General features: G+C 43.9%; 1 protein-coding gene across 1 annotated transcript in view; it reads left to right on the top strand.

Annotated features, from left to right (window-relative positions):
* Positions 1-16733, top strand: part of KIF7 (kinesin family member 7) — a 170744-nt gene that overhangs the window by 109320 nt on the left and 44691 nt on the right. Inside the window, exon 12 of the mRNA XM_029609223.1 lies at positions 9785-9910. Within this exon, the coding sequence (XP_029465083.1) occupies positions 9785-9910 (126 nt within the window). The remainder of the gene's footprint in view (positions 1-9784; positions 9911-16733) is intronic.

The following is a 16733-nucleotide window of genomic DNA, read 5'->3' as shown; positions in this document are numbered from 1 at the left end:
CCCTCAGTTGGATAGTCAATTTCCCCAAGAGCAACCTCAAGCCCTCGCAAGTCCTGGAGAGACTTTGCCCATGCTGCGACACACGCGTGGGCAAAGTCTTGCTTCCTGAGGCCCGGACTCTCAAGCTCATGAATCAAGTACGACACCTGTTATCTCTCTCTGTGCCCATGGCCTGGGACTATCTCCAGGTCCTGGGCTCTATGGCTTCAACTATAGATTTGGTTCCATGGGCCTTCACACATATGCGGCCTTTAAAGAAAGCTTTGCTGTCCTGCTGAAAGCCGGTCTCGGAGGAGTTTCAGTCACCTCTACCGCTCTCTGACTTTACCATCGCCAGCATGCAGTGGTGGCTCTCACTCACTCACCTGTTGAAGGGGATGCACCTGGAAACACCTCAATAGATCATTGTTACGACGGACTCCAGCCTCTCCGGCTGGGGAGTGGTGTGACAGAATCAGTCTACCCAAGGGCAATGTTCCCCAGTCCAATCTCAATGGCACATCAATCTTCTGGAGGCCCGAGAGGTTTGCCTAGCACTCAAGACGTTCCTGCCCTTGCTCCATCGCAAAGCAGTGCAAGTTCTCTCCGAGAATGCCACAGTAGCTTACATCAATCGTCAGGGTGGCACCAGGAGTTGGCTGGTAGCCCTGGAAGCCAGCAAGCTGTTCTCCTAGGTGGAGCGCCATCTGGCTCGACTGGCAGCCTCCCACATTGCGGGGAAGGAGAATATTCAGGCTGACTTCCTAAGTCAACACCTAGACCCCAGAGAGTGGGAGTTGTCCGAAGAGGCGATGGATCTTTTCGTGCGAAAGTGGGGAGCCCCCCTCTTAGATCTGATGGCCACTCTGAAAATGCGAAGGCTCCCATATTCTTCAGCCACAGACGGGAGCAGTTCTCAGAAGGGGTGAATGCCCTGGTGCTATCCTGACCTCGTGACATCCTCCTCTACGTGTTCCACCCTGGCCTCTGGTGGGAAAAGTACTCAGAAGAATAGAGCTTCACAATGGGCTGGTCATTCTCGTAACACCAGAATGGCCCCGGAGACCATGGTTCGCAGATCTGGTGAACCTCGCGACGGACGGCCCTCTTCGCCTCAGTCACCTCCCAAACCTACTACGGCAGGGTCCTGTATTTTTTGATCAGGAGGATCGCTTTTGACTAGCGGCCTGGCTTTTGAGAGACGCAGACTGAGGAAGAAGGATTATAAGGAGGAGGTTATTTCCACCTTGTTGCATGCGCATAAGACTTCAACCTCTCGTTTACGTTCAGGTATGGAGAGTATTTAATATAGTAATATAGTAATGGGGAGTATTTAATATAGTATTTAATATAGTAATTTAATATAGTATTTAATATAGTATTTAATATAGTAATTTAATATAGTATTTAATATAGTAATTTTATAGTAATGGAGAGTATTTAATATAGTAATATAGTAATGTAATATAGTTGCTTTCTTTCTTTCTCTCTTAACGTTAACTCTATCCCTCACTAAACTCTGCTTCTCTTCTTCGACATCCCGTTCCTTTTGAATTTACCTTGTTAGATGTAACTATTATTTTCCTCCTACTGATGTTAATTGTTACCCCTGTTATAATGTAAACCGATGTGATATCCATTTGAATGTCGGTATATAAAAGTTTTAAATAAATAAATAAATATTTGAGATGATGTGTGCTGACTCAGGAATACTGGCGCATAAGGATTTGGTATCCCAGGTCCTATCATTCCTACAGAATGGCCTCTCCAAGGGTTTGTCTTTCAATTCCCTGCGGGTTCAAGTTTCAGCTCTCGGTTCCCTCTTAGGGCGAGTCGATGGTTATGCGGTGGCGGCCCACCCAGATGTCGTGCGGTTCCACAAGGGAGCTAAGCATTTGAACTCGCTTGTCTGGGCTACTTGTGTCGTGGAGCCTTAATCTGGTACTTCGAGTTCTCTATGGGGGCGCCTTTCGAACCCCTCAGGTGGGCCATGCTCAAAGACCTGACTCTTAAGACAGTATTTCTGGTCTCTATCTGCTCGGCCAGGAGAGTGTCCAAGCTCCAAGCCTTGTCTTGTAGGGAACCATTTCTTCGTTTTTCTGATTCAGGTGTTTCCCTCAAGACAATACCATCCTTTTTACCAAAGGTCGTGTCCTCTTTTCACTTAAATCAGTCAGTGGAGCTACCTGCCTTTTCTCCAGATGACATTGCGAGCACACCTGGCAGAGACCTAAGGCGCCTTGATGTGAAAAGAGTACTACTTCAATACTTAGAAGTCACAAATGAGTTTCGTGTCTCTGATCATCTTTGTCTTATGGAGCGGACCCAATAAGGGGGGAACAAGGCTTCTAAGGCTACCATCGCTCGCTGGCTAAAGGAGGCGATTGCATCAGCGTATATCTGTCGGGGCCAGCCGGTTCCGGAGAGCTTAAAGGCCCATTCGTTGTGTTCACAGGCTAGCTCTTGGGCGGAGAGCCAGTTGGTCTCCCCGCAAGAAATATGCAGAGCAGCTACTTGGAAATCTCCTCATACCTTTGCTCATCATTATTGCCTCGATATACAGGCGCCAGTTTTTGGTTCCTTCGGCAGACAGGTGCTTCGAGCAGGACTATCTCGGTACCACCCTACTTAGGGAAGCTTTGGTACATCCTACTGTCTGGACTGATTCGGGTACATACAGGGAAATGAAAATTGGTTCTTACCTGCTAATTTTTGTTCCTGTAGTACCACGGATCAGTCCAGACGCCCACCCTTGCATTCTGACTTTTCTTGGAACCGACCGCTCAAAGTTTCTTTCATTTACAGATTTTGGGAGTATCGCCTAAGCTTGTCAGAGCAACGCATATCTGAGCTATAAGGCACCGGAAATATCTACCATTATATGTAAGAGCGCTTTTTTGCATTGTTTAAAATTTCCAGTTCCAATTTGGAGGTTACAGGTTTTACTTGCTTGATCTTTCTCTGGTTAAGATTATAGTTAACAATTTTTTCCTGCTTTGATAACGATTATACTGAAGGGACACAGGGGGGAAGCACTGTCCTGATATAGGATACCTTTTGAGTTTTTCTCTGCTGGAAAGGAGGCTCAACCCACTGTCTGGACTGATCCGTGGTACTACAGGAACGAAAATTAGCAGGTAAGAACCAATTTTCCTATAGAGCTTCTGAAACCTCCCTCCCCCAATTCATAACAATCTCAGGCTGACTGGAAATGAAAAGATCCCAGTTATGTATAGTGGGGAACTTTTTTTCTTATTGTTTTTAATTGTTGGGTGTTATTTGATGTCTGTTTTGAAATATTTTATTGCGTTTTTGAAAACTTTTTTGAGTTTTATTATTTTGATAACAAGTGTTTTGTTAGTTTCTGCTAGTTTAAAATGATACTATGTGAAATTAGGTAGAACGTATATGAAAGACAAAAAACTTAAAAAGATGTTAAATTGTTATTACACACCCAAAGATATAAGAAGCAAGCATTTTTTCAGTGCAAGGGTATTTTTAGAACAAGTTACTAATAATAATTTTTTAGGTGCTACTACCATATACCTGCTCCATAGAGTTTACAGTCTAGTTAAGACAAACAGAAGCCTTTGGGAAGTGTATTGTAATATAGTAACATAGTAATGATGACAGAAATTAAGTTGCTTATGGTAGTATCTGCTGCTCTGTGCAGTTAAGGATAGTAACTGCCATTCTATGCAGATTACCTCCATGCCTTCTTTTAACAGTAGTAACTGCCAGACCATGCAGGTTAATACAATACACCCTTTTCTTCATTTCCATTCTCTAGCCTTTAAGGATATGCAATGTTTATCCCATGCCCTTTTAAATTCATTTACTGTTTTTGTCCTCACTACCTTTTTCGGGAGGGCATTCCAGGCATCCACAACTCTCTCTGTGAAGAAATATTTCCTGATGTTGGTTCTGAGTCATCTCTCCCTGGAATTTCATTTCATGACCTCTAGTTCTACAGTTTCCTTTCCAACAAAAGCTTTGAAGTTTGTCTCCCCCTGGAGTTTCATTTCATGACCCCTAGTTCTATAATTTCCTTTCCAACAAAAGCTTTGAAGTTTGTCTCCCCCTGGAGTTTCATTTCATGACCCCTAGTTCTATAATTTCCTTTCCAACAAAAGCTTTGAAGTTTGTCTCCCTCTGGAGTTTCATTTTGTGATCTCTAGTTCTTCAGTTTCCTTTCCAGCAAAAGTTTTGAAGTTTGTGCATTATTAATACTTTTCAGGTATCTGGAAGTCTGTATCATATCTCCCCTGCATCTCCTCTCTTCCAGCATATGCATATTTAGATCCTTCAGCCTCTCCTCATAAGTCTTCTTATACAGACTCCACATCATTTTTGTTGCCTTTCTCTGAACTGCTTCCATCCTGTCTCTATCCTTTTTGAGATACGGTCTCCAGAACTGAACACAATACGCCAGGTGAGGCCTCACCAAGGACTTGTACAAGAGTATTATCACCTCCTTTTTCTTACTGGTTATGCCTCTCTTCTGGCTTTAGCTATCGACTTGTCACATTGCTGCACTGCCTTCAGATTGCCAGAAGCTATTATCCCAGGGTCCCTCTCCTGCACATTAGTCTTTTGCCGCTGCCCCCACCTTCTCCCCATAGCATACAGCTCTTTTGGATTACTGCACCCCAGATACATGACTTTGCATTTCTTGGCATTGAATCCCAGCTGCCAGATATTCAACTAAGATTTCTTAAATCGCTTTTCATTCTCTCTACTCCTTCAGGTGTGTCCACTCTTGTAGATCTTAGTATCATCTGCAAATAGACAAACTGTATCCCCTCTGCAATATCATTCACAAAGATATTGAAACAAACCAGTCTGAAAACCAGTCCTTGAGGCACTCTACTTAACATTATTCTCTCTTCAGAGTAGGTTCCATTTACCATTATATGCTGTCTCTGCCACTTTGGCCCCCACTCTCAAGCTTTTCATTTTATTCCTGAGTTTCCTATGCAGGACTATATCAAAATGCTTTCTGAAATCCAAGTAAATCATATCAGGCGCTCTTCCTTGATCCAGTTCTTTAGTCACCAAATCAAAAAATCAAATCAGGTTTGTATGACAGGATCTTCCCCTGGTGAATCAATGAAGCCTCGGGACCAGCAGCCCACCAGATTGTAGTTAGTTCATCCTTTCCTTCAACAGAGTCTCCATTAATTTGCCCACCACCGAGGTGAAGCTAACTGGCCTATGGTTTCCAGTCTCCTCTCTGCTATCACTCTTGTGAAACAGGATCAAAACCGCTCTTTCTCCAGTCTTGCGGCACTACTTCTGTTTCCAGGGATCTATTGAATAGCTTTTTCAGCGGACCTGCCATCACATCCTTGAGCTCCTGGGCTGTTCCTTATCTGGCCCTATGGTCTTGTCAACTTTGTTTTCCTAGCTCTTCCTATACATTCTCTTCTGTAAATGGAGTTATGTCTACCCCACACTTATCCATGATCTTGTCGACCATCAATGGTCCTTTTCCAGAGGTTTCTTTAGTGAATACTGATCTGAAGTATTTGTTTAATATTTCTATTTCTTCATTTTTCTCCACATATTGCATCTTGTCACCTGTCAATTTTACTATACTACCTCGGGCCTTCCTCCTTTCTTTGATATATCTCAAAAATGTTTTGTCACTTTGCTTTACCTCTTTGGCAATCCTTTCTTCGACTTGATCTTTTGCTTTCCTGATTTCTTTCCTTGTCTCCCTCAGCCTCACTAGGTATTCCTCCCTGTGTTCCTCTTTTTGGGATCCTTTGTACTTCTTGAACACTGTTCCTTTTGCCTTTATTTTTTTAGCCACCTCCTTTGAAAACCAGATCAGTTTCTTTTTCCTCTTACTTTTGTTTACTTTTCTAACATAGATTTATTGCCTTTGTAATAGTTCCTTTTAATTTGGTCCACTGTTGTTCCATTTCACCCATTTTCTTCCAGTCTTCTAGTTCTTCCTCCTGGTAGTTCCCATTTTGACAGTCTTTATTTTTTGAAATTCAGAATTAGAATCTTCATGTGACTCTCTCTAACCTAGCTGCGATATCGAACCATACCGTCGCATAATCACTAGGTCAAGTAGTACTCCCTCGTGGATTCCATTACCATTTTTTTGAGTAGAGCCCTTTGAAGGGCATCCATTATCTCTCTACTTCTTGCAGATTCTGCAGTAGAGATATTCTAAATTACATCTGGCAGATTCAAATTTCCAATGAGCAACTCTTCTCCTTTCTTGCCCACCTTTTGGATATCTTTGTCTAGATCTCTGTCCAGTTCTGTTTGAGTTGGAGGCCTGTAGACCATACCAGTGTAAATGGAAGTTCCATCTTTTTTTTTTTTAGGACAGCCCATAATGCTCTTCCCTACCATACTTCCCTTGCATTTCAGTTGCCTGGATATTGTTATTTACATAAAGTTACTCATCCCCTTTTATTGTTTTCTCTGTCCTTCCATAACAATTTATAGCCTGGGATGGTTGTTTCCCAATCATGAGACTCATTGAACCATGTCTCTGTAATAGCAACAATGTCTAAGTCTGTCTTCACCATTAGGGTCTGCAGGTTTGAGATTTTAACACCCAATTTATGAGTATTTGTGGTCACAGCTTTCCAACTTTTCTCCCTTGGTTTGCTGTTCTTCCTAGTCACCTTTTCTGCTCCTTTGCTTAAGCATGGAATATTAAGCTGATTGATTTTGTTATCTTCTCCTCTCACTTCCAGTATTGCTTGGGGCAACATTCCAGTTTCATTGACCATCTTCTGTCACTCCCATCCTCTAGGTTAAATGTCTGTAGAGAAGTGTTTAAGATTTAAAGCAACCTCAAAAAGGTGGACTTTTAGATAATGAAAATGGCCAGAGGGAACATGATGCATCAAATAAGGAGGTCTGTTCCATGCATAGGTGGAAAGTGTGGAGTTGGGTGTTGGCAATGGAGAAGGGCACAGATAAAAGTGACTTGCTCAATGAACGGGTTTCATGAAGGCTATAAGGAGAGAGAAGAGAATATAAGTAATGAGGAGCTGCAGAGCGAAGGCATTTGTAGGTGAGTAAGAGAAGCTTGAATTGTCTGTAGAAACAGACTGAGTCGGTGAAGAGAAGAGGGGTTACGTCATCATAGTGACGTTGAAGGAAGATAAGTCATGAAGTCAAATTTTGAATAGATTAGAATGGAAGAACATGGTTCAGCAGGAGGCCCGTGAAGAACAAATTGCAGTAGTCTAAGCAGGAGGTGATAAGACAGTAGATATATGTGTTGGTAGCATGCTCAGAAAGAAAAGGATAGATTTTAGCAATGTTATAGAGGAAGAAACTACATGCTTTAGCAGTGTTTTAGATGTGTGTGGAGAAGGAAAAGAGGTATCAAAGATGACCTCAAGGTTACTGGACAAGAAAACCAGGAGGATGAGAGCACCATCCACAGAGAGAGAAAAAGAGGGAAGAGGAGAAATAGTTTTGGGTGGAAAGACAAGAAGTTCCGTCTTGGCCATGTTAAGTTTAAGATGGCAGAATATCCAGTCAGCGATGTCAGACAAGCAGGCTGGATTCTTGGTGAAATTTTTGGTGTAGAGAGGTAGATCTAGGAGTCATCAGCAGTCATCAGCATAAAAGTCATCACGGAGCGGAAGGATGGAGTGGCATTCACGGAGCGGGATGCCAATGGTATACCACCTTCACGGAGCGGAAGGATGGAGGGCTGCCATCTCAAAAAAAAACAAACAAAAAACAGGGGTGGGTAAGAGTATGTAAAATTACCGGTGAGGTCATAGGCTATAGGTATTGCCAATTATTAGGCTTGTTCAATATTTGTTGATTGTTAATGTGGCTCGCGGAAATGGGGGCTACTACCTGGAGATAATACCCTTGTTCAGTGTACATACACACGGTTGATGAGACTCCATCATTGCTCTGGGCTTCAACGGCAAGAGGTAATGTGGAAGAAAAAAAAATAAAATAAAAAATTTGTATTCACAGGGAAGCAAGGTGTAGCTGGGCCGATACTTTACTTTCAATGCATGTCCAGCATAGCTCTGTGCTTCAACGGCAGGGGAGAGAGTCTGATACTTCTCTTTCAACGCGTGGCTCTCTGCTTCAATGGCAGGGGAAATGGGGACGGGAGGATCTATATGTGGATTGCATGGTCTGGGTGGACAGGGGCGGGCGTGTGGCCTGCTTGTTGCGGCGGTTACTACCCCTAATTGAGCTGGATGTTCACTTGGATGCAGTTCCGGCGCTGCTCTCTGCATTGATGGTGGGGTGGAGGGGAAATAGAACTAGAGGGTACTGGAAGCCAGGCGTAACAAGTATGGGAGAGAGAGAATAAATAAATAAATAAGAGGAGTGCATAGCTTGCTGGGCAGACTGGATGGGCCGTTGGTCTTCTTCTGCCATCATTTCTATGTTTCTATGAAAGTCATGGAAGGAGATCAGAGCACCAAGGAAAAAGTGTAGCTGGAGAAGAGGGCACCCTGACAGAATAGCAGTGGAGGAAGAACCACCAGATGATACAGTAAAAGTAGGATGGGAGAAGTAAGAAGAAAACCAGGGTAGATCTTAGTCCCGAAATCCAATGGAACACAGTGTGTCAAGGAACAAATAGCGATCAATGGTGTCAAGAAGAATGAGCATAGAATAAAGGCCCATGGACTTGGTCCTGGCCCAAAGAGGTTACTGGCGACTTTGGCAAGAGTTTTTTCTGTGGAGTGTAGAGGGCGACAGCCAAACTGGAGTGGATCCAGAATGGCTTGAGATGAAAGAAATTCAAGATAGCATAGGTGAACAGCATGTTCAAATATTTTGGATGTGAAAGGGAGGAGAGAGGTGGGATAATAGTTAATAGGGCAGTGAGAGTTTTTTGAGGGAGTGGCAGGATCATAGCATGTTCAAAGGAAGATAGGACAGTCGCAATGGCAAGTGATTGAGAATGTGATAGATGGAAGGGAGATAGAATGGAGGAGCCGAGTGAGAATGGAGTCAGGTAGTGTGTTTGGAAGAGGGAAGAAGATGGACAGCTTCCTTCTCTATGATTTCAGAAAAGGAAGAAATCGTAGCAGGGACCAAAACAAGAGGAGGTGAATGAAATGGGGGCAGAGGTGGCAGTCTGGTGGAGAATTCACGAGTAATCATCACTGTTTTCATGGAAGACGTCAGCCATAGTCTGGGTGGAGTGTGAAAGGGTGAGGGGATGGGAGGCAAGTGAGGCAAAGAGATGGCAGGGTTTGGAAGCAAGGGTATTTGTCAAATGGACAAAGCAGCCTTGCTTGCAAGTGCTATAGCAAACTGGAAGGAGGTGAGCATGAAGTTGGCATGGGAATAGACATCAGCTAGAGATGTTCAGCAGAGCAGGTGCAGCAAACATAGGAAGTGATTTCTGGAGGTCATAGTGTGTTGCTTTAAGGGATAGACTCAGGAGTAACATAAGGACATATTTCTTCACAGAAAGTATAATAGTCACCTGAAACAGCCCCCTAGAAGCAGTGGAGGCAAAAAAATATACAGAATTCAAGAAAATATGGGATAAAAATAGAAGATTCTAAGTTATGAGAATGTGAATATAAAGCCTAAGAGCTAGTAAGCTCTGTGGTATTGGATCAGGAATTGAAACTGGGCCTTGTGGTCTTCATCTAACATCACATTCTCTGTTTCTCTGAATGCTCTTAAAGTTTGATCATTGCCCACAGCCTCCTCTTTTTTATTGCTTACATTTGTATTATCCATTGTTTAATGCCCACTGGGACCATACACCTCTCTTGAGTTTCCAGTGTGGAGCTGATGTGGATTTAAAAGACTGTTGTGTTACCATTAGGAACTGGAATTGAAACACGAGCAGCATCAGAAGATTCTGAGAATAAAGACAGAGGAGATAGCAGCATTTCAGAGGCAGAGGAGGAGCGGCAGCAATGGTTCTGTCATCAGCCTGGAACAGCACCAGGTATGGCAAGCTCAGGCAGAATTTTTTCTAAGTGGTACCCCAAGGATGGACAAGTGTGGTGGTTCTTCTGTGGAAGCACATTTAAGGCCTGCTGCTTCCTCCAGCAGTATTCCCAAACCCAGAGGGCAAAATAAGATGGGAGTCTTTGTACCTATATAATATTAGAAATAGTAGAGCATGACATTTCAGGTCCAGCAACACTAGTCCAAACAAATGTTCACTTGTCAGATGTTTAACATGTAAAATCGTTTCTGTTCACTTGAGGGGAAGGAAGCAGGAGGGAGGAAAAGTATTTAGTCTGTGTTTTTTGGACAGAATATATGATTGTAGCACATACTGCCATATAGAGGTTTTCCATGCAGGTAGGTGCCATCAAAAAGGCCATGTGAAGGAAAGGAGAAGAGACTTGTTTTGTTGGTGGTATGTTACCTCATAAAAGGCAAATTGGCATCCACACAGGGATTCCTAACCCTCAAGAGCAGTAAGTTGCCCACAGCCATGGTGAATAATATATTAAAAAGTCTGATCTCCATTAAAAAGAAAAAATATATTCCCTTGTGAGCTGCTTTCCTCACTGTACAATAGTCAGCCAGCAGTTTGACAGGCAATTTATGCATTCAAATGTCTTTACTAGATTGAAATTCAAAGTTCCAGTATGTACCCAAATCGGTCCAGACTCCTGGGTTTTGTACCCCTGCCAGCAGATGGAGAACGGAGCAAACTGATGTCACAGTATATATGGCCCTGCAGTGACCCCAGCCTGCCAGTATTCTCCGTCTCCAGCAGATGGTGGACGTGCATCCCCCTATGGGGATTGCTTCGAGCTTTTTGGAAGGAGAAATTTGAAATTCTAAGAAAAGGAAGCTCCGCTCTCTTGCGGTGATACCTAAAGGTCCTTCCCCCAGTTGAGAATTCTTGAGGTGATTTCCGTGGTCCCTCAGAGGTGTGCCTTGGTCCGGTAGCTGGGTTTCCAAGCGTAGACTTTAGCTGCTAGTTCAGCTGAAAGGCAGCAGGTGCAGGAGGCAGGTGCCCTCTCCCCCTGCAGCCAGAGACGGTCTTTGTTCTCAGCTGGTAATCGTTGAGTTCAGGTAAGTTAAAAAAAAAAAAAAAAAAAAGATTTACCTTGAATCAGAGACAGTTAGAGGGGTTTCAGGACTTCCTCTGGTCTCCGTGCTCAGCGCGCTGTACCAATGTTCGTTCCTGCTCCCATTGGGGTTGGGGAACTGGGCAGCCTGGTGGGTTGAGCAGCCCCCGGTGGGCAGAGCCCCGTACTTAGGCTTTTTTCTTGCACACCGTGTGGTAGGCCGTGGCGGCCAATTTCGCCCACTCCTGTGCATGTTCTGCTGCTCTCTACAGGCCGTTGGTGTGCACAAAGCGCTCGGTTTTTGGGCATGCTTTTTACACTTACAAAATTTTTCACTGTTACCTTGCTTAGCTTGGTGCACAAGTTGTGTTTGCGCCTTACCGTGCTTTCTTCTAGGTGCTTATTTTCTCCCAGGACAAGCAGGATGTTAGTCCTCACGTGTGGGTGACATCATCAGGATGGAGCCCACTCACGGAACACTTTGGTCAAAGTTTCTAGAACTTTGACTGGCACATTGAGCATGCCATCAACCCTGCATCCAGCAGGGGCCCCCCTTCAGTCTCTTTTTTTCGGTGCAGCAGTAGCCTCGCAGATTCTGGAGCTCTGTGAGTTTACCTCACAACTTTTCCTCATGGAAATTAAATTTAAAATTTCAGTAAAATTCCCCCTTCTTGGGGGTCCCCCTTCGACTACCGACCTCTGTCGATGCTGGTAAGTTACCTCGTCTTCTCCGGTTGGTCCTCGGCAGCATTTTTCAAGGCCCGTCGGCCACCGACCATGCGCTGCCCAAAAATTTTTCTAACACCATGGCCACCGGGTTCCGCAAGTGCCCGAGAACATTGTCCATTACGGACCCACACGATGTGTGCGTTCTCTGTTTGGGCCCTGTTCACGACGTCCAACAGTGCACTTCCTGTGCCCAAATGACACCAAAAGGCCGCAGGGCCCGGCTGGAGAAGATGGAACTCCTCTTCAAAGTTTCTCCATCTGTCTCAGCCAAAGCTGCATCAAGTCAGAAGCCTTCCACTTCATCGACTCCGTCGCCGCCTAAATCTCAGCGCCAGAGAGGCATCGGTGATCTCCCGTCACCACCTTCTTCCCGCTCCAAGGTATCGACATCATCTTCATTGGTGCCGGAGAAGCAATGAACTGAACACCGGGAGAAGCATCGTCATTGCCATCAACGAAGCACTTCCACCGATGCCGGCACCGGTATGCCATCGACATTGGCACTGAATGAACCACCGGCCAAGAAGTCCCAGAGAGAAGGGACCCATCCCCTTCTGGACCCGGTACACCGAGGCGTTCCCCACTGATTCTGGTGCTGGGAGCCGAGACTCCACTAATACATGTGGACCCTCTGGCGATGCCCTCTGAGCCTCCACCCCCGATAGCTGTGCCACCGATGCCAGCTTCTCGGGCGGAATTGGACAGGATAGTCCAAGAGGCAGTTCTCCAGGCTCTTTGTGTATTCCATTCTCCACTGGCACCGACCCCCATGCCAATGCCCAATCCGTTACCTACAGTGTTTGGTCCACTGCTTGACCGACTGGATACATTGATCGGTGCACTGCCATCGGCGCCGCTTCCTGCCTTGCCACCAGCGCCTGCTAAGCCACCGACACCAATGCCGATTCCATTGTCCTCGGATGAGGAATCGAATTTACTGATGCCGGAGCCAACTCCAGGACCATCGGGCTTGTTACTGATCCCATCGATGCCATCATCGTCCTCGGTGCCCATGTTGGTGCCACCTCCAGATCTGGCTGGGTTTGGACCTGTACCTTGACCTGAAGGTCTTCGAGGTGCTGGTGATGCACCTTATGATCCCTGGGGGGATGATTCTTCAGAATCTGAGGACTCAGAAGAACTCCTCTCAGAGCCTTCACCCCCAGAGGAATGCCGTCGCTCCCTGCCTGAAGACCTGACATTTGTAAATTTCATTAAAGAAATGTCTGAGACTATTCCCTTTAATTTGCAAACAGAGGAGGATGCCAGACACAAGATGCTGGAAGTATTGCAATTTGTTGATGCCCCTAAAGAAGTCATGGCAGTGCCAGTTCATGAGGTGCTTCTAGATTTGCTGCAATGCAACTGGGAACATCCTGGCACAGTTCCACGTGTGAATATTTATTAATTTATTTATTTATATGCACATTTTTATATACCGACTTTCCTCAAGAGATAACAAGTCAGTTAACAATACATCCAATGCATTTTAGTTATCTCACAATCTAATAAAAATAAAATAACATGATACATAAAATAGAAATAAAACAAACAATAAAATTAATACAATAGCGTAATTCTACACAATTCTATACCTAATATCTTTACCAGTGCTATCCATAAGTCTTCAAAGTTCCAATTACATTCCTCAGCTCATAGGTTACTATGCTGCCCTTCCTAATTTCAGTAATTAAAACTCTTAAATACAACTAAATACTAAAAAACTTATTAAATAATATCTTAAAACTGTAGATAGTCAACTAATATCTCCGTTACTTCATTACATGTCTGCTCAAATGGCTCCGTTTGCTTCATTAAAACCCTACTCGAATAGCCAAGTCTTTATCAGTTTTTTAAACTTCTGAATGCTTATTTCTGTTCTAATATCTAATGGTAGTGCATTCCAGATTTTTGGGCCAGCCAGGGACAAGGTCCTTTCTCTGACTGAGCTCAAATGTGCTATTTTTGGTGATGGAATTGTAAGCAATGCTTTCCCCAAAGATCTTAAATTGCGGGCAGGAGTATGAATCCGAAGTGATGCATTCAGCCATTCGGAGTTATTACCATAAACTGTTTTATGAATAAGTAAAAGACAAAAAATAAATAAATATATATATATATTTATATTGGATTCTTGACTGAATTGGTAACCAATGGAGTTCTTTCAAAACAGGTGATATATGATCATATTTCCTCTTATTGGTTAATAAACGCGCTGCTGCGTTTTGTAATAATTGCAAAGGGCGTAGAATTGAATTTGGAACTCCCAACAGAAGGGCATTACAATAGTCCAGCTTTAGTGAAATGAGTGCATGCAACACTGTACGGAAGTCCCCTATATGTAAGAAAGGTCTCAGTTTTTTTTTAATTTGTAATTTATAAAAAACATCTTTATTTTTGGCTTTTATTGATGCTTTCATATTTAGTTCTGAATCTAAAATAGGGCCTAGGTCTCTTGCTTCATACTTAATCTCATATGATGGTAAAAGGGACTTTATTTCTGAGTCAATCTTCTCTGTTACTTTGTTGCTCATATACAGTATTTCTGTTTTTAAACTGTTTAATGATAGTGACATATGAGATAATAGTTATTTTACTGATGAAAAATATACTTCCCATAACTTCAAAGTCGATTGGAGAGAATCGTTTATGGGTAATAAAATTTGGACATCGTCCGCAAATATATAATGAACCAATCCTAGGCCTGCTAAAAATCTACATAAATATGATTTGTTCTGATCAAAACCCCTTTGAATTGTGTCTGTCAAAGAAATTAGTAAAGTTTCTGTATTATGTGATTTCCTAAATCCGAATTGTGAAGGGAAAAGCAATTGGTTATCTTCGAGGTACTCCATCAGCTGTCGATTTACAACTTTCTCTAGTAATTTGGCCACAAATGGAAGGATTGAAATAGGGCGATAATTAGCCATGGTTTCAGGATCAAGATGACTTTTCTTCAGTATGGGCTTTACTACAGCACATTTCAAAGGATCTGGAAATGTTCCCTCTTCTAAAGATGTATTGATTATATCAGGAAAGCTGATGCCATTTCTGCAGTCCAGTCAGCTCTGGGGTTTCAAAAAACACAACTGCCCTACCAATCTGTGGTCGTGGAATCTGTTCAAAAGAAGTCCAAATGATTCAGACCTCATTCTTCGGCACCTCCAGGGAAGGAGCAAAAATCTTTAGACGCCTTCGGACGAAGAGTCTTCCATGGGTCTATGCTCATAGCATTCATAGCAGCTTACCAACTCTATATGATGCAGTATTCCAGACACCTCTGGAAAAAAAGTCCAAGAGTACTCTGAATCTGTACAGACAAATATCAGGAGGGACTCAACAACATCCTTCTCAAAGGGCTTGATGCTGATAAGTATGAAGTGAGAGAGTATATGATATCTTTGATACTGCCTCCAGGGTATCTGCAGCCGCATAAGTGCCAGACACTGGGCATGGCTCAACTCCTCTGACTTATGTCAAGAAGTACAAGAACGGTTAGCAGACCTTCCATGTGCAGGAGGCAACTTATTTGAAGCTAAGATCCAAGAAACAGTTGCACAATTAAAAGACCACCATGACATCTTGCATCAGCTGTCTGCTCTCCCTACGGATTTCCCATCTACTACCAAAAGATCTTTTAGGCGGGATCCTAGATGATTTTCCTACAAACCAAGGAGGTATTATCCACCTCAATCACGTACTCAACAGACTAGACCTCTGCAAAAAGGTCAACCTCGTCAAGCTAGAGCCCCAAAAACCCAACCAGCCCTGCAGACTGATCTGGCTTCGGGCTTTTGACTCTTCTAGAGAGCAGCAGTCAATTCTTTCCTGTCCTTACTTACCATTCCAGTGGGAGGTCATTTGTGCCATTTTGCCAAATTATGGCACACTATCACAACAGACCAATGGGTACTAACTGTGGTCAGCCAGGGATACCATCTAAACGTCCTCACTATACCCCCGAACGTGTTACCACGTCCGGTGTCAAATCACTCCCCACTTCTCGAGACAGAGCTCTCGTCCCTTCTGCAATCGAATGCTGTGGAACCAGTACCTCGACAGCAATGGAGTCAAGGGTTCTACTCTCGTTATTTTCGAATCCCGAAAAAATCAGGCAGCATTCGTCCTTTCTTGGACCTATGCGTCCTAAATAAACATCTCGAAAAATGGAAATTCAGAATGGTGACCCTGGGTACTATGCTCCCATTACTGGAACAGGGAGATTGGCTCTGCTCCCTAGATCTTCAGGAGGCTTATGCCATCTCTACCCCTATCTAGACGATTGGCTCATAAGAGCTGAGTCTCAAAAGATAGCACTTCAATCACTCTGTTTCACTATCAACCTACTCCAATCCCTGGGGTTTCTAATAAACTACCCCAAGTCGAATCTGATTCCATCACGCAATATATCGTTCATAGGAGCAGATCTAAACACTATCCAGGCAAAAGCGTTTCTCCCAAGGGACAGAGCACGCACGTTATCAAACTTAGCCAAGTCCGTGTACTCTCGCCGAACCACGGCTCATCACCTGTTAATATTGTTGGGTCACATGGCGTCCACAGTTCATGTAACTCCCATGGCCCGACTGGCTATGAGAGTAGCGCAATGGACTTTAAAGTCCCAGTGGTCCCAATCAAGTCAAAACATGTCCCACATTGTCCACTTCACCAGCCAGCTTCGCTTTGCTCTGTCTTGGTGGATACAGGAGTCCAATCTATTAATAGGACTACACTTTCAACATCCACAACCTCAAATCACTTTGACAGTAGATGCATCCACCCTAGGTTGGGGAGCCCATGTCAACAACCTCCAAACCCAGGGAACCTGGACCGTAGCGGAAGCAAAGCACCAGATAAACTTTCTGGAGCTATGAGCAATTCGCTATGCCCTCTTCGTGTTTCGGGATTGCCTCTCCAACAAAGTAATCCTGATCCAGATAGATAATCAGGTAGCAATGTGGTACCTAAACAAACAAGGGGGCATGGGTTCTTACCTGCTATGCCAGGAGG

The sequence above is a fragment of the Rhinatrema bivittatum genome, chromosome 7 (genome assembly GCF_901001135.1).
Source record: "Rhinatrema bivittatum chromosome 7, aRhiBiv1.1, whole genome shotgun sequence".
Taxonomy (NCBI): Eukaryota; Metazoa; Chordata; class Amphibia; order Gymnophiona; family Rhinatrematidae; genus Rhinatrema; species Rhinatrema bivittatum.
The sequence above is the reverse complement of the archived record's forward strand: the minus strand, read 5'-3'. Positions and strand labels throughout refer to the sequence as shown.